Source organism: Theobroma cacao, chromosome 3 (genome assembly GCF_000208745.1).
Source record: "Theobroma cacao cultivar B97-61/B2 chromosome 3, Criollo_cocoa_genome_V2, whole genome shotgun sequence".
Classification (NCBI taxonomy): Eukaryota; Viridiplantae; Streptophyta; class Magnoliopsida; order Malvales; family Malvaceae; genus Theobroma; species Theobroma cacao.
This window is the reverse complement of record NC_030852.1, coordinates 35,093,484-35,110,179: the sequence shown is the minus strand read 5'-3', so window position 1 is coordinate 35,110,179 and position 16,696 is coordinate 35,093,484. Positions and strand designations below refer to the sequence as shown.

The window sequence follows — 16,696 nt, the reverse complement described above, 5'->3', positions numbered from 1 at the left end:
GATGGAAATGAAGTCTGTGAAGTCTAGAAATGCAGTAATGCAGTGTCACTAGGATACACGACTGTGTTCTTCTCTCCCCTTTTCCAGTTCTCCCTCCTCACTTATGTCCGTTGAACAACCTCAGTCGACCTCAAATTTGAAAGAAATGAGGGATGGGGGAAGACGAGATGCTAATCTCTGGTTTGATTTCCAGGACATGAGGAATTTCATTCCCAGAGCTAACAGTACACCAAGCTCTCCTAGGACATGTGGCAGCACACTCAGTAACATAAGCCAGTGTTAAGCAAATGCTCAAGCAAAGTGTAACTGTGCCTCCCTGGCCCCAAACACTTTACGTAGAAAACGAGATTAGTTTGCAGGAAGAAAGGCGCAGCTTCTCTCTGTTAATGTTTCCATTCAATCCCTGCTAGTAAACAAGCGAAGTGTAGGCAACAAATTTTAAGTAGGTTGTTAGTGGAAGAGAAGAGGAAGGCACCATGACATGATATGTCAAAAATCATTTGGACTGGGAACGAAATCAAAGGTGTTGAAAGACAAGTAACCCAATTCCTATGTGTTTTGCACAAGATAGTTGGAGGGTGGCATCAATCAGTTGGAGATCACATATTGAAGACAATCTAGTATCTATGTTTCTCTAATCCGACAGCAACAGGAACCAATGGGTGGAAGAACTTATCATTGGTCCAGTTGATACTAAGGACCCTCGTGGCTTTTAGTGAGAGTTTACATAAGTCAATATCACACGCCCTCAATCGGCCCCACCCACAGCGCGCGCTTCTCTTCTACAAACCACCCCTCCCCCAATGCAGCATACTTGGTTTTTTATTACATAGGAAAAATCCAGGGGATTATCAAATAAAACAAGGAGCAACGATGAGCAAGAGACGTGAACTAAACCCAGATCAAAGAAGAGCGAAGAATGAGGGTGATCGGCGACGCCGCCGAGATCATAAAGTACACACAATTTCATACTACGAATTTTCTAGTGATTTATGATCGTTTTAGTTAAGTACTGCTGCTTACTAGTTTGTTTCTACTCTTAATTTGCAATTGAAGATGGAGTTTCAGAGACTCCAGATGGCGGAGGCGCAATTGGAGCCGCTAAGAAACGAAAATAGGCATTTAAGAGAGGAGATTGAAAGGCTGAACGCTATGTTGTCAAATCTGATGAACACGATACATCAACTACGTGATGAGATACGGCAACAACGAGAAACCGAGGAGATGGTACTGTCTTCTTCTTCTTCTTCTTGTATTTGGTAGAAATGCTTTTATACTCTTTATTTAGGTTAATTACAATATGGAAATTGCAGTACCAAGTTAAGAAAGAATGCCTTGGAAATTTCAAGATTTCAATTGAGAACCCTGCCGGTTTTGGAGAGGACCTTATCATTTCTATCCTTAACCTAATAAGACGAATCTTAATTTTGAAAATGAAAAAGACCCTTATAATTATAAGGGAGCTCTATAGCTCTCCAAGGGAGCTCCGGTTCTCCCTTGGGAAGCCTCGGTGCCCTCAAGGAGCACTGATCTGGTGCTTTCAAGTTGAGCGCAGGGTGGAGATGAGTGGTCAGCCAATAGAAGGGGATGTCGCCAGCTGACTTGAGAGAAAGAAAATAACAAAAAAAGCATTTTAGATATTTCATTTTTAATATTAACTCATTTAGACGATTGAGACAGGGTGCTTATTTTAAAAACAAATGAATTTTCGTATAATTTTGATTAAAATTTAATGGTGTGTGGGTATGTTACCCTATAATTAATCATGTAGCCCTTTCTGTTGCATTATATTTATTCAGTTAAGAATAGTCTTTGATTACCTATAATCATATATATATATATGTTTTGATGACAATGTCTTTTCTTAAGGATGTCAAGACTCGAGAGGTTTTGGAGAACATTGAATCAAAACCCCTTGTCCTTGTTTACTGCTCTTTACCTTGATGTTTATTTCTTTAATTCTCTCTCGAGTTGCAGGAGATGTGCATTTCATTGATCATCTTATTCTGGAATCTTTAACTCACTGTTCTTTCTGTCCCGTTTATTTGTTTGCAGGTTGACTCATGGATTCAAAGTCCCAATGAAGATGGTGCAAGTAATGAGCCTATTACTCGAGGGCATTAAAAAGTGCTCTTACCAGCTAGCTTTTAGTTCTCTCCAATGCGCTTAGATGATGTGATCCCCTTTATGAACTTTTACCACAGTGCATACTTTATGAACTTGGTAGTCTTATAATAGCTATGAAAGTAATTTTATCCTTGCAGTATCGTGCTAGTCTTTGTGTGTCCAGCACCTGTTAAAAGTTGGGTTTCCTTTCGTAGAAAGACCAATCTTTGTGTATGTAGCATTTGTTAAGAGTTGCATCTTTTGGGGTACAAATTATGAGTTGCATTTCCTTTTGCAGAAAGACTGCAGGTCTTAGAGTGGCAATAGACTCTTTAGCATGTGAAAATTTGAGCTGTTTAAAGTAGCAGCATATTTTGACTTCCTATAATTTGACAAGATAATTGGCTGCAATCAATCAGTTTGAGATGACACTGAAACAATACATGTTTCTATGTTTTCCCCAATCCACAGCAACAGAAACCACTAAAGGATTCCTCTAATGGTACATATACAACATAAATCAGGACAAGCACAAACTATTTATACTTGTAAAGGTTGCACTTCAAGTGTACTTCAGGTCCCCACCACTGGTGAATCCCATGGGCTTGCTTGAAATCTTGTGCAGGAGTTAGATTCACTGTCAAATTTGCTGAAGGAAGCAGATGCAGTGGTTCTGCAGCTTCTGCACCCCTTCCCACGACACTCATAAATAGACCTCCTAATGAATGCTGGGTTGCTAACCTCTCGATAGCCCCGGCCCCAATCTCTTCCATCTTTTTCCTATGCTCAAAATAGCCAACATATTCAGAGCATAAGTGGTCAGCAGGATTCACAAATAAACATGGTGTCCACGCAGACAAAGCAGCAAATGGATCTTCGGACCGACTCCTTAGACTGTTACCCTTTGTGGCAAGAGCAAGTCCAGCTGTGATGACACTGCCAGCAAATCGAAGTCCATGTTTCACTTTCTTATCTTTAATTCTCTCAATTGGGGCAGATAAGAATGGTGGATTGAAGAGGAAAGCTTCCAGAAAAATGCCTGTCTTAGCCATAGTCTTTCCAGCCAGCATTGCCATTGCTGCCCCAAGGGAATGGCCAGCTAACCAGACGTTTGAATCACCCACAGCAGCAACCATGTTTCGAACAGCTTGCATGGCAATCTCAAAGCGAGAAGTCTGGTGGAGACCATTTCGTATTATGTGGATATCCAACTCAAAGTCTCTTGAGAAGGAGTCTGGTTTAGTTATGGTACCTCGGAAGGCAATCACATAGTGGGGGCTTCGATCAATTGAGTCATGACAATGAGATGATGGAGGCTTATACTCATAAATGGCACCAAAGATGCAAAAATCAGCATCATCAACAAGCTGACGAATCAACTTAAAATGGAAGAACTCCCACCAAGGAGGAGCCAGAGCTTGAGATTCTTGACGTTTTTCCTGGCGGTCTCGCTCCAAAATATAGACACCCTCAACCAAACTGGCTGCTACAGACCTTCGATGATGTGCATTGGTCCTGCATGCGATAAACACAACAATATTTCAGCACATAAGACATTACCACCTGCTTAGATTAAAATAGGCGCTAAAATCCTCAAGTTCTTAGACCTTATAGATATTTGGAAGTTAAAAAGTTTCTTGGGTTCTTTCTGTTTAATGGGAGGAAGATCTTACCAATCTATACTATTTAGGTGTAAGGGCCCTGAAAGACCAAAATCTTCCCTCTCAGAGGCCATAAAAGCGTTCACAATCCTGTTCTTTCTTCTTGATATTTAGAAAGTCTAAGCTGCATGCCCAAGTAAAACCAAAGAACATAAAGCAGTCAGCAGTTCAAATTATTTCATACAATCTAAAGACTTTCCAAATAAGATGCATTTATCAAGGCAAAGCAAGTGTCAACAAGAACATGCAATGCTCCTAAATTTCAAAGGGTTCTCCAACAAGCCATCGGATGGAATCATGGAAATACATTTTAACATTTTTCAAAAGCCTGGAATATGGTTTCCCAAGTTTATTTAGAATAAACTAATTAATCAAGTAAATTTTATCATGAGAAAATTTAAACCACAACAAAATAAAAGACAGATTGGTTCCCAACCATTTTTGAACAAATAAAGTTTCAAGAATAATTTAGCACACTTTGATGTGGCAGAATCAAGCAGAAGTACCTAGACCAAATTTTACAGAAATAATTCATGCAAGCCAGCCAGTGGCAGCCACCACATAACTTTCTGAGAACCGCAAAATCCAAGTTCTAAAGGGCACCATATAAATTAAATACTACAGACTTCAGACTCTTGTGCCTCAACTCTCAACGGATGCTACAAGTTTGTAAAATCTTTTAGTAGCATTTAACTCGTCTTTTACAGTTTGTACCTGGTGAGATGGCTGTGGTTGCAGCCAAAACAAAGATTATTAAAACAAGGCAGAAGAGAAAAAGTGATCCAAGATTTACAAAACTACAAAATAACTATTAATCCTTTTGTAAACCAACTACCTTACCCCATATAAAGTCCCCTCACGTAATCTATGTTGAAATTTTTTATTTGATTTCTACTCATCATCAAATTGATGCAGATCCATAAAAACCAAAATCACCTAAGCATGATCAAGAATCAACTAATTTCAATGCAAACCCACCAAGAGAAAATGGCTAAAACTACCATTATCTCAGTGCATCTTCTTCCTCTTCCTCAAGTTAGCCATGAAACTGAAATCTACTTAATAATATTACTTAACTAACTAAATTAAAGGCCTACAAACAAACAGCATAATGAAAGATAACTAGCTTAAGACAAACCCATCAAGATAAATGGCTAAAAACAACCAAATATCTGAATGCTTCTTCAAGACTAAAACGAAGAAAGCAAAGAAAAAGAAAATATGGCAATTCTGCAGAGTCGGTTACAAGAAACGACAATGACAGCTTTAAATGCTAACGGGAAAATATTGCAGGGAAAGATTATTACCTTCTTGAGAAATTAAAGGGAAGAGCAGATCTGGGTGACTTATACATAAGATTTGTGAAGATTTTTGTTCTGAATTTAAAGCAGTTGGTTGGCGACACAGACATAAACCAACGTTAAGATGTCTCCGTCATCCAACAGAACATTTAAAATGTGCGACCTGTCTGCTTTTTCTGTGATTCCTCAAGTGGGAAGAGGGCAACACCATAGGCCTCGTACGCAGACCACGTCGTTTCCGATACCACTAATTTTTATCCGAAACGACATCGTCGCGTCGACTTCGGACTTAAGACTGAGAGTTGGAATTTGGACTTAGAAACCCGAGGGAAAGTGGGCTTATGGTCGTGGTGTTGAAGTGGGCTTTAATGGATATTTGGGCTTCGAAATAAAAAAAATTAATAATAACATATTCAAGACCAAAATAGAAACCGTAACACTTGAGACTTATCAGGAAAAATATCAGCTGCAGCAAAACGCTATTCATTTTAGAAAATTTATCACAATTATTATAAAATAAAAAGACAAGCCTTTGAAAATGACAATTTCAAAGACAAAATGAGCAGCAGCTCACAAGAGCACATTAGACAAAGCGCAAATACTCCCAGACCAAGACTGGCAAACATTTGTATATTATAGATATATATAAATGTAGCATACACAACAAATGAAGTTGCTTTCTGGTTAAAACTATTTTGCCTTCATGACAAACAACAAAATGACCCTCCCCGGTTCTTCCCCAGTTACTCTGCTCATAAATGAAAGAATGATGCCACCAGTCTACTTGGACCAAGCAACTGTATCGATTTCTGCCTGTGCACTCCTGTATAATTCCAGCCTCTTTGCAAGAGCACTACGTCGCTCCATGATTGCTGGATCCTCATTCAACAATGCTGATAATCGTTTTTGCTACAAGAATTTTCCGACCAGTCAATCACACAAATCATCTGTTTCAACAAAATAAGTAATGAGAAGACGGTAAGAGAGAGAACTGTTCTCACCTCCAGTTTACCCAATTCAGTGTAGAAAAAGTCCAGCAGGCTTCTTTTAGCTTCACGGACTTGACAATAAACAATGGACTTTGGAATGGAGTGCCGCAAAGTAGCACAAACCATATTAACATATGACAAAACGGTTGTCCCTGCTCATGCATTGTCAGAGACGCCCATGATCAGCAATAAAATACATTCAATTTTAATATCATGCATTGAAATTTCAAACAACAGATATCTCTGTCCTTCAAGAAACTTCTTTTTTGTGTTATGAACCTACCAATTCTCCTCAGGTATGAGTCATTGTATCTGTCAAATATTGATTGTGTAGGGTTGCCACCCTTCTCAACATCTTGAGGAAGCTTTCGGAAGAAATCAACTGTAAGGTAACTACATTCCATATCAACCAGTTGAAGTGTTGCTTTTTTGCTCTGTTCCCTCATTCTGTCAAGAGACTCAACTGCAGCATTTCCAACCTCGACCCTCAGAGCAGGATACTGCTTTAACTCCTGAAAACGAAACCAAATTGATGGTATGAATTATAATACTCCAACAGGCATAATTTCTTTGATACATGAATAAGATATTGCATAGACAGGAACCTACTGGAGTCTCACTCATAGCCTTGTGAATCAAATCCTTCAGAATGGAATGAACCTGAAAAATGTGATAAATAAAATCAATCCACTTTGAAGTATGACTGGATGAACAGCATGACGCACAGAGTAATTCATATATTTGAAAGGAAAACACATGATGTAGTAGACAAAAATGTCCTAATATATAGTAATATTTAGTAAAGGTGCAGCAATGTATGCTGACTTTGTGAAGACTCCTCATGCTTCCTTCCCCAATATAGCAGAAAATCTAGTTCAATGCATTTTACATCCGTGATCCCTTCCCACCCATGAAATAAAAAAGTGATCTCCAGTAAATTCTAAAGATTTATATAACCTATGGGCAAGATGTGAAAGAATGACATCCCAAAATTCTCAATTTTTGAAATGGTTTTAAAGGGAATGTATCATAATTAAACTGATCCAAGTTATGATCTTTAAGAAATAGTTACAGAGTAAACTCCACATGTCAAATTGAACATAATATACCCTATTTCTAAAATTTTCTTTCATACCGCATCAACAGCAGCCTCAGCCGGACCTCTAATAGTAATTAAAGTAGATTCAATCAAACGACGATATCCTTGTTCAGGAGCTATTAAATGAGGTTGATATCCATCAGCTTCAGTAATGAGCTTCCTAATATTCTCCATTGAAAGTTGCTTGTCAAATTGCAACCTTTTCAAAGCAGCAGGAAGTTGGTTGTCGAAAACATTGTACACCTTATCACCACCAGGTCGCCTGTAACAATAATTAAAGTCAAAAAGACGGCATCCATACCTGCCAGGGCACAGGTGACTTAAGGATGATAAAAACAAGAGAATTGATACATACACGCCATCCAGATGCTCCCTGTAATTTTGATCAAAAAGACGACAAATCTCCATAATTGTGTACAATTTTCCCTGTATAATCATCTCAACCATCAGCAATTCTCAAAAAACTTAAAATCAACTGAAAGTGGAATAGCAAAAAATCCATATTCAACCAATCTGAATGTGCACCCGCACACACCCACACAGAAAATAGGAAGAGCACACTTACGCCTGCATCAGCTGCAATAGGCTTTCCAAGGCGACTCAATTCAGTTTCGAGTTCAGCAATTGTTTTATTAATAAGGGACTGAATCCCTGGGATTCTGGACTTGATTACAGTTTCCAAATGCTGACACATTAAACATGTCAACTAGGTTACTACAATTGAAGAAAAGGTATACTGGAATCAAGTACCAGCCTGTCCTTTGCAAGCAAAAATTGAGGATTGAAAAGGTTTAAGAAAAAAGAAAACAAGCACAATTACCCACTAGCATACCTTTGAGAGCACCTTAGCAAGATGCTCAGAACCCATTCTGTGTGCAAGGTGCTTATACTCTGGTGTATTAGCAAAATACTCTCGTTCTCTGCGCCGAGCAGCAATCATGTCAACATTCTTGTTAATATCTGCTTGTGAGCGGTTCACAACACCAACCCAAGGGAATTTCAGCCTATAAGATTTTCCTTCCAAAATCTAAGCCAACAGAAATACGAATCAGAACACAATAATGCCAAAGGCTTCAAATACTCAGGACTTCAATAAGATTAGCATGTCTATATCAAGCATAAATCAACTTACATCAACTGCATCAGTACCCTTATCCATCAGATCAATCTTTGTCAAGACACCAAGTGTCCTCTCCCCTGAAAGGTTATACCAATACGAAGTATTAGAAACCAAACGTCAAAAACTCTACATATCATAGCAATTTTTTACAACATAAAAATTAAAAAGCACCCATGGCTTCGTACTGATCAACAAAGTACAGAAGATGCAAACTTGGAGGTGCCTGACAAAGAAAAAAGAATATAGCATGAACTGGCATTGCAAGAGCATACCTGTAGGGTCCACCTCACGTGAGATTTTAATTGCATCTGATGTAGCAAGATCTTGATTAGCAGGTGAAATTGCTAAGATTATACAGTTGGGCTGCATAAAAAGTCCAGGAAAAAAAGATAGTGCAGCACTATTCAGCTTTCATTCTTGCATAAATCATCAAAAAATGTACACTGCAAAGTTACCGCAGGAAAAAAGACAGCAACAACTATCCACAACACACTTTTCCTACAACTTGAATTGACACAACATTAAAAATAACTATTTTTGTAAAGGTAGTAAGCTGAAACATCATTTTAAATCTTATTGAAGTAAATTTCCTGACAACTGGAGCACTGAACTTAGACAAAAAAGACATCACATTTTACCTTCTCAATATAGGAGCGAACCATATTCTCAATATCTTGCACAATGCTGTCTGGTTGACCCTCTGCATTTAGCAAGATAATCCATCAATTTCACCTTTTAATCTAGAAGAATCTTGCTAATTATATGGCAATGAGAAGAACAAAAAATGGGGGAGGGGGGGCGGGGGTGTTAAGTGCTAAAGTGGTAAGATGCCATAGTTCTTATACTCGATTTTACATAGTGAAGGAAAACGCAATTTCGATAATTACATGTTTATAGGTCCCCAAAATATATTGCAGTCAATAAAAAAACACTAAAATTGTGATAAGCATTATACTTACCTACTGCTACCTTCGTAAGACCGGGAAGGTCAATTAGAGTCAAATTGACAACTGCAACAAATTAAACAGAGAAAAAAAAAGTCAAGACGTCAAGAAAAGGGCTGGAAATTTTACAAAGAATCAAATAATCTACCAAAAAGAAAAGAACAATTTATATCCAGATCATACCGCCGGGAGAATATATGCTAAGATGAATTGGAACACTGGAGATTTGTTTGGTTCGGCCAGTTTCTCTATCCGTCTCATCTTGAATCTCTTTCCTAACAGCAGCTATAACACAGATAATGATCAAGTTAAAATCCAAGATTACCTTATGGTAAAAGTGGGGAAAAAAGCTGAAAGGAAATAAAAAAGAAATTTACAGAAATCGGTGAATCTTTTTCTTGGAAGGTGAAGAAACTCAGCGTATTCTCTGCTTCCTTCTTCACTCTTATGAAGCTGTAACACCAAAGGTCTCCGAGTAACAATTCCTGCGTCAATTTTTAAACCAAAAAAAGGCAAAAGATCATTTCTTAAGTTCTTAGCGACGAAAAATAAGATTGAATGAGGCAAATTAATTTTTTACCGGATCCACGTGGTAAAAAATCCTTGCCGACAATGCTTTCGAGCACCGAAGACTTCCCTGAACTCTGTTGAAATTCCAATCTCAGATCAGCTGAAAATAAAAGAAAAAAGAAGAAAAAAAGTCGACTAAAATTGAAAAGAGAACGAAAGAACGGTTGCTGACCTGACCGCCGACGACGGCAATCGCCGGTAAAGAGTCCCAAAGAGTAGGCAATGCGCTTGCCTCACCGTGGTCACCAAGAGCCGTGCAAGCTCTTTGAATCTTGTTGACAAGAGATATCAAATTCTCCATTTCTTTTTAAAAAAAGACAGATCGGTGCCGGTTACTAAGACGGCGTCGGATTCAGATCAGCTAGATCTGACCTGATGAAGTAAAAACGGCACCGTCAGATCTGTGCGAGAACGTAAATAAGTGCCGTCCAGAGAAAGAGAAAGAGAGAGAGAAGACTTTGCGTTTGAAGGTTTTGAAAGGGGAGAAGAATAAGAGAGTGGCTTTAAAGTGAAGCGCGTTTTAATTAATTATTTTTTTAATTTAATTTAATTTTTTTGTATTTATTTCTTCGTTTGAAGTGAAGGGACATGTCGATGACTTCCAACAGTAAAGGTGAGTCGTACGACAAGAGAGTAAGCAATGCGGGTGGGGGAGGGGTGATAACTACGATTAAACGTGGCGGTTGGGTAAATCACTTGGTTTTTTTAGCCATTGGGTAAATTGACTGCTTTGACTCGCGAGTTTTTCGCTGCAGAGTTATTTCCTAGTTACTTCTTATTGCTTCTAAGGCCGCGTTTGCGTAGTTCATGTTTAAAGTTTGAAGGTTTTTATAAATAAATAATTACTGATTTAAATTTATTCAAAACCATAAGGAAATTACACAAAAGGAAAAAAAGAATCCAATTGAGAATCATTTAAATAAAAAAGGACAAAGGTTATAAGATTCGAATTACCCATCATTGAATTCTCAACGATTAGTTTTTCTCCTTAATTTTCATATTTGTCTATTGTAGGAGGCTTTGCAAAATTCAAAACCCAAACTAAAAGGACCCACCATCTTTTTAAAACAAGCATTTTGGCCCAACGGCACATTTGCAGTTGGCAACACTTGGCGAATCCTCATTTCCTCTTTTTTTTTATTATTATTTTAGTTTAAATTATAAAGAAAATGGGCAGTAGTGGACGCCATTGCTTTCCACTTCTATCCATCGAAACAAACACTTAATTTTCTTTGGCCGTGATAAATCTTCATATATATGACGTCATAAATTGTATATCAATATCACATAGAGAAAGGCATTGAATTTGTAAAAATTATATATTTATATTCTATTATGTCCCATCAAATGAGAGAATAAAAATTAATAAAAAATTGAGAGGGGAGGAAAGAGATGGGGGTCGAAAAGAATGTTAACACCATTCAAACAAACCCATTAGAGCCGTTGGACCCCTGCGTGCCATGGGGACCAGTAGACCGTTGCTCTTTGCCTTTTGTAGCGNAATCCTCCCCATCTCACCACCCTACCCGGTTCAAAATCTAACTTTTTAAAATATATGTTCTGTTACACTTGCAAGTTTTCTATTAGAAAGATTATTATTTATTTTGTATTATCGCACTTATAGTTCTATTTCACAAAAAATCGTTTCCTAGATATAAAATGATATAAACACTTAATACAAAATCAATGTGAGATTCATGTCTTTCTCTTTGAAACTGTGACGTTTAGGGATAGAGGGGAAGGGGGCAGAGAGTAAAAAACTGGAACCAAGATTCTATACAACATAAAACTTACAAAGGACAAAGAGGATATTGTCATTAAAATAGTTGTAGCTCATTATAACAGGGTCAAATGAATTAACTCGACAAATAGCCAGAAAAGAAAATAGTAGCAATGAGGGGCACAACACCAGCTTCAGAGAAATCGAAGCAGCCTAAACAAAGTGCCCCTTATTCTCTATAATCGTAATACCTAAGTGATAATCGCCTATAAATCTGTGAAATTAAAGTTAAGAAAATCTAATCTGAGTGTTTTTGATAAGAATCGTGGGGTGACAAAGTCTTGGCACTCAGTTAGTTGACTCAGAAGATTCATATCCATATGGGTTGTTGCTGGCCCAGTTCCACTGATCCCTGCACATCTCCTCAATACCGTATTTTGCCCTGCAAAGACAACAGGCTTATGGTAAGAATTAGTATAAGATGATGCCACAAGATCTAAGTTTTGCTAGCAGTTACATTAACTGTACTATTTCAGGAAAAAAAGAAATTTCAAACTTTTGCATGTATGTGAAGCTCTTACGTCCAATTCAACTCACGCTCCGCCTTTTCTGTGGAAGCATAAACAATTTCGGCATCACCGGGTCGACGCCCAGCCATTACAAGAGGAATTTTCTGATAAAAGTAAACAAGTTGGCATGTTAACTCTATACCAAGAATAACAAATAAGTACAACTCCAAATATGAATAGACAAAAACCAAACAAGGAAACAACACCTTTCCGGATGCCTTTTCAAATGCAGCAACCATCTCCAAAACTGATGTTCCCTTTCCTGTTCCCAAGTTGTAGACCTCACAACCTATAATAGCATATAGCTCATAAGCACCACTTTTACAGAATGCTATCCTTAATTATATGTTCATTAACATATGCTGTTGAAAATTTTCATAATTCATTGATCTCACAAACTAACATCATCAAGGAATAAATAGTTGCAATTACAGAAAAATAACAATTAAGAAAGAACCGATAAAACCACTCCCATATATGACTCTGCCCTGTTACAATAAACAGATTAGTTGAGGCATTCTAACAGAATCAGATGCATTCTAACAAAACAAGGAACCAAACATACCTATATTTGGATCAGATAATTTACGTAGTGCAGCAATGTGCCCATCCGCTAAATCAACAACATGGATGTAATCGCGTACCTGAAAAGAGACCAATGATCAGCACTTTGTCACTAGTGATCAAACCTTGCTCTGAATGCTAAAAAAGGAGCCAGAGCTTCATGGGGGTGGTCTAGCATGTTAGAAGGAAGAAAGGATTTGCTTAAAGGAATGATGCAGCAAGTGGTGAATGGGGATTCAGTGAATATGTCGGAAGATGCATCAATATCCAGTGTTAAGCAGTATAGAATAAGTATAGAGGGATTCCAAGAAGATAGTAGGAGTTTAAAGGTATCAAGCTTTATTGAGAAAGAAAGTTATAGCTGGAAGCTGGAGAATTCAAAATCATATACAGTCAAAAACAAATTTCACTATCCGAAACAAATTCTTAAATATGAGAAAAGACGAGACTCCGTAGGAATCTAACATCATGGTATACTGACAAAACTTTAGCCTGCTGGACAGATTATATTTCAAAAAGATCCATAAAGTTGGCAACTATAAATCAAAACTTACCCCAGTCCCATCCTTTGTTGAATAGTCATTTCCAAACACTGTCAATGCTGGTCGCCTGCCAACAGCAACTTGTTGCACAAAAGGCATGAGATTGTTTGGAATACCACGGGGATCTTCACCTATATGGCCACTAGGATGTGCACCAACTGGATTAAAATATCTTAGGAGTATGATCTTCCATTCAGAATCAGAACTGCGGATATCACGACACATCTCTTCAATGAAAAGCTGAGAGACCAACCATGTCAGAAATGATTAGATGACACTATGGGAGAAAGAGTCAATTGACAAATGCCTAAGTACTCATAAGAGATCCCTCAACAAAACCAGTAAAAGTATAATAACCATTAACAGTTCCTTCTTTATCCTTACTGTTTCTCCAAGTTGCTAAGGCGTATGCAGTTACAAAAGGCTCAGTACATACCTTGGTTCGTCCATATGGATTCACTGCAGCCAGGGGGAACTCTTCTGTACATGGAACCTCCTTTGGCCAGCCATAAACAGTAGCAGATGATGAAAATACAAGCTGAAATGTATTAAATTAGAAGAATGGTCAAGTTCTAAAACTCAAAAATGACAATCCAATTCATAACTAATTGAATTATACAAATTCAAAATCTAATTCCAGATTCAAAAGGATCATACTTATGTGATATGTTCTGAAGAAAATGTCTATGAACTTAATCATTGAATTGATCCAGAAGAAATCATAACCCTAGTTTTAATGATTTCCTTATAGTAGAAAAGCAACAAAAGGCCAGAAACAGCATTTTTGTTCTTTTTGCAATAAACAAAGTTATGTAGCTGCAGAACATATCACATAAGGAAGGGAGAGAGAGGTACATTTTTACATCCATGTGCAGCCATTAGTTCCAATAGGGTGATTGTTCCAATGAGATTGTTGTCATAATAGAGCAATGGTTTCTGTACACTTTCACCAACTGCTTTTAGTCCAGCAAAGTGAATCACAGCATCAAACCTGCAACATAATCATGTAATAATCTTAGAGTTTGAGCAAGAGGAAAAGGCAAAAGAAAAACCACATATTGATTTCTAACGGTACTTTGTTTTAGCAAAAAGTTTTTCGAGTGCTGGTCTATCCCGAAGGTCCATCTGCAGTTGAAAGCAGAGGTTCAAATATTAGGACCATCAAAGATTTATATTCATAACAAATCATGGGCATGTAAACAATACTTTAATGACATAATATTTTTACAATAATTCAACAACACATGATTGATATGATTATCGGCCAAAATCAGACAAACATACATTTGATTCTTAAAAGGAAGCAAAAACAAAACATAGAGATCCTTGAAGTGCAAGATTCCAGATAAATCGTTAACAAATCTTAATACCTAAAAAGGTAAAAAAAAATCCTAAAATAGCAAAAACAATTTACTTCCCCCTAAAACCCAGTATAAGTTACTTTACAATAGAAAAATTAAAGTGTAAACTTTTAAACGTCATCCCAAAAGCAATTTATAACTGATACAGCCGACTAGTGAACTAGATCCAAACATTCCCAATCAAAAGAAAGCTTCAATAAATTAAAAAAAAAAGAAGAAAAAATACAAATAAAAGATTTAAGAAAGAAACACTTTTGTAGTTACTTACTAACGTTATAATAATTGAAACACGAAAACAAACCAAAAGGGCTTTATTTATTTATTTTTTTAATTTAAGGAATCTTCACCTGACAACTCAGTAACTCTGTTTAATCAAATTATGTAGCTCACTAAACTGATCAATTTGAACAATAAAAGGCATAACTTTTTCCACGTGCATTTGAAGCAATCTCTGATTAAAAATTTTTAGAAGCAATTATAACTTCTAAATTACCATCGTAGTTCAATGGAAACAAAGCCAAAAGTAAATCAATTCACTAAGTCCTTCAGCAACCAAAACTAAAGCATTTTAAAAAAGCATGTGAAAACAAAATAGAAACTGAAAAGTGAAATGTCGTCTACTGTTGGCAATTATTTCACCAATTTTTCGCCTTAAAAAAAAAAAAAAGACATTCAACATCATACCGCCTAAGTTTTACAACGCACCGTGTTGCCAGCTATAGCAATTCAATTATCAACTAAGCCTAAAAATAAATCAAATTTAAACCAAATAGACTCCAAATTAACTACGAAAACATAAAATTAAATAAGCCTTAATTCTCTGGCACCCAACTCAGCAATCTCTCATTAAAATAATTACAAAATTACACCTCCAGACATCTTTTCTTTTCTTTTTCTTAGAAAAAAAGAAAAAACGAAAACCGGTGAGTTCAACCGTTCAACGAACCTGAAGAAAGGAAAGATTTTTGCCGAATTCACCGGCGAGTTCTTCGACTCTTTTAATAGCAACCTCCGAGGAATTATCTAGATTATCAACAACCACCACTCTGTAGCCGCCTAATAGCAACTGCAACACCGTGTGGCTCCCAATATAACCGGCTCCACCGGTCACCAGAATGTTTTTCGACATGATCGATCCAATTAAGAAAAAAAAAAACAGAGAAAAATAACCGAAGACAAAACCAGAGAGTGGAAAGAAACCGAGAGCAGAGCGTTACGCTTGTAAAGGCTTTCTTTTTTTTCCTTTGAATTAAGGGAGAGAAAAGAGGGGGGAATTTATACTGGAAGGAAGGAGAATTGGAAAGAAAAAGGAGAGACCGAAAGATAGAGGAAGGAGATAGGAAATGGAAATGGAAATGGAAATGGAAAAGGAAAAGATTTTGTTTACGTTTCTGACTGAGGAGAGATAAAGAGCTTAGAGGATCGGCCACGTGTAGAGATTTTGTCTACTTTTGAAGTCCAGGGAGTCTACAGGTTACGTGGCAGTTTCAGATCGGTTTGGACCAAACTAACCTTCTGGTACTTTATTTTTTGCCTCGTTTGGAAAGGGATATTCTCGGGGTTTTAATAACTCTCTTAATTATTTTTATATTATTTTTTCCAGAAAAATCGGTGAATTTATTGACCTTTTTGTCATTTCTGGGAGGACTAGAAAAGAAACAGTTCAATGGGACGTAATCAGAAGTCAGAACAGAATAAAGAAATTAGTAAATTACCATATTAATACGTAATTAATTAATAAGCATTAATAGCCAAAATGAATTTACAATCGAGGATATGAAATTCTGCTAATTTACATATTTAACCCAAACAGCAAACCCTTTTATATTATAGAACACATGAATTATGTTGAAAGCTGTTCCTTATTTCGAAAGAGAAATTAGTGGTATGACACTTCTTTTTTGTAAATGTACCAATGAGAATTGCATGAATAAATTGCATTATCATGTGATAGGGCGGTGGTAGGCATTAAGAAATATTGGAAGTGGTCCATGGTGATGGAAATATTTGTAAATATTTTATAAATAGCTTTAATATGCTAATTCCGTTAAGCTCCTCATGTGTCATAAACTCGCAATCAATTCCTGTGTTGGGAAAGTGCAATCCAGCATCAATGATACCTTTGAAAAGAAGGTAATAAAACCATTTAT

At 37.0% G+C, this 16,696-nt stretch overlaps 4 protein-coding genes across 9 annotated transcripts; 1 reads left to right on the top strand and 3 right to left on the bottom strand.

The window, feature by feature from the left end:
- Positions 489-2,379, top strand: LOC18606717. Its single transcript, XM_018117699.1, has 3 exons — positions 489-954; positions 1,057-1,227; positions 2,056-2,379. Exons 1-3 carry the CDS (start codon positions 874-876, stop codon positions 2,122-2,124), a joined length of 321 nt encoding a protein of 106 aa, XP_017973188.1. The 5' UTR covers positions 489-873; the 3' UTR covers positions 2,125-2,379.
- On the bottom strand, positions 2,419-5,241 carry LOC18606716 (GDSL esterase/lipase At4g10955). Of its 5 annotated transcripts, none has more exons than XM_007040485.2 (3): positions 5,075-5,241; positions 3,780-3,891; positions 2,419-3,621 (listed from the first exon to the last, which is right to left on the bottom strand). In XM_007040485.2, exons 2-3 carry the CDS (start codon positions 3,839-3,841, stop codon positions 2,643-2,645), a joined length of 1,041 nt encoding a protein of 346 aa, XP_007040547.1. In that variant the 5' UTR covers positions 3,842-3,891; positions 5,075-5,241; the 3' UTR covers positions 2,419-2,642. The 5 variants fall into 5 exon arrangements, with proteins under 5 accessions (XP_007040547.1, XP_017973187.1, XP_007040549.1 ...); XM_018117698.1 differs by lacking the exon at positions 5,075-5,241 and adding an exon at positions 4,746-5,056; XM_007040487.2 differs by lacking the exon at positions 5,075-5,241 and adding an exon at positions 4,603-4,744.
- On the bottom strand, positions 5,652-10,311 carry LOC18606715 (dynamin-related protein 5A). 2 transcript variants are annotated; one of them, XM_018117695.1, is made up of 16 exons: positions 9,963-10,311; positions 9,801-9,864; positions 9,598-9,705; positions 9,404-9,505; positions 9,236-9,286; positions 8,915-8,976; positions 8,549-8,639; positions 8,289-8,353; positions 7,989-8,183; positions 7,722-7,841; positions 7,512-7,582; positions 7,193-7,418; positions 6,667-6,717; positions 6,341-6,569; positions 6,070-6,209; positions 5,652-5,977 (listed from the first exon to the last, which is right to left on the bottom strand). In XM_018117695.1, exons 1-16 carry the CDS (start codon positions 10,089-10,091, stop codon positions 5,849-5,851), a joined length of 1,833 nt encoding a protein of 610 aa, XP_017973184.1. In that variant the 5' UTR covers positions 10,092-10,311; the 3' UTR covers positions 5,652-5,848. The 2 variants fall into 2 exon arrangements, with proteins under 2 accessions (XP_017973184.1, XP_017973183.1); XM_018117694.1 differs by having other exon boundaries at positions 7,193-7,582.
- On the bottom strand, positions 11,575-15,904 carry LOC18606714 (UDP-glucose 4-epimerase GEPI48). The gene is made up of 9 exons (XM_018118397.1): positions 15,493-15,904; positions 14,261-14,310; positions 14,041-14,176; positions 13,622-13,723; positions 13,198-13,425; positions 12,645-12,723; positions 12,286-12,368; positions 12,092-12,183; positions 11,575-11,952 (listed from the first exon to the last, which is right to left on the bottom strand). Exons 1-9 carry the CDS (start codon positions 15,673-15,675, stop codon positions 11,859-11,861), a joined length of 1,047 nt encoding a protein of 348 aa, XP_017973886.1. The 5' UTR covers positions 15,676-15,904; the 3' UTR covers positions 11,575-11,858.

What these genes read in the sequence shown, in the direction of transcription:
- LOC18606717 (XM_018117699.1), top strand. Translation starts at nt 874, where the DNA reads ATGAGCAAGAGACGTGAACTAAACCCAGATCAAAGAAGAGCGAAGAAT. An exon ending in GACGCCGCCGAGATCATAAA is followed by an intron (nt 955 to 1,056) that starts GTACACACAATT and finishes TTGCAATTGAAG; the next exon opens with ATGGAGTTTCAGAGACTCCA. An exon ending in AACGAGAAACCGAGGAGATG is followed by an intron (nt 1,228 to 2,055) that starts GTACTGTCTTCT and finishes ATTTGTTTGCAG; the next exon opens with GTTGACTCATGGATTCAAAG.
- LOC18606716 (XM_007040485.2), bottom strand. Translation starts at nt 3,841, where the DNA reads ATGGCCTCTGAGAGGGAAGATTTTGGTCTTTCAGGGCCCTTACACCTA. An exon ending in CACCTAAATAGTATAGATTG is followed by an intron (nt 3,622 to 3,779) that starts GTAAGATCTTCC and finishes TATCGCATGCAG; the next exon opens with GACCAATGCACATCATCGAA.
- LOC18606715 (XM_018117694.1), bottom strand. Translation starts at nt 10,091, where the DNA reads ATGGAGAATTTGATATCTCTTGTCAACAAGATTCAAAGAGCTTGCACG. An exon ending in TCTTACGAAGGTAGCAGTAG is followed by an intron (nt 8,977 to 9,235) that starts GTAAGTATAATG and finishes TGCTAAATGCAG; the next exon opens with AGGGTCAACCAGACAGCATT. An exon ending in TTGCTAAGGTGCTCTCAAAG is followed by an intron (nt 7,842 to 7,988) that starts GTATGCTAGTGG and finishes TTAATGTGTCAG; the next exon opens with CATTTGGAAACTGTAATCAA.
- LOC18606714 (XM_018118397.1), bottom strand. Translation starts at nt 15,675, where the DNA reads ATGTCGAAAAACATTCTGGTGACCGGTGGAGCCGGTTATATTGGGAGC. An exon ending in ATCCATATGGACGAACCAAG is followed by an intron (nt 13,426 to 13,621) that starts GTATGTACTGAG and finishes TTGGTCTCTCAG; the next exon opens with CTTTTCATTGAAGAGATGTG. An exon ending in TTGAAAAGGCATCCGGAAAG is followed by an intron (nt 12,184 to 12,285) that starts GTGTTGTTTCCT and finishes TACTTTTATCAG; the next exon opens with AAAATTCCTCTTGTAATGGC.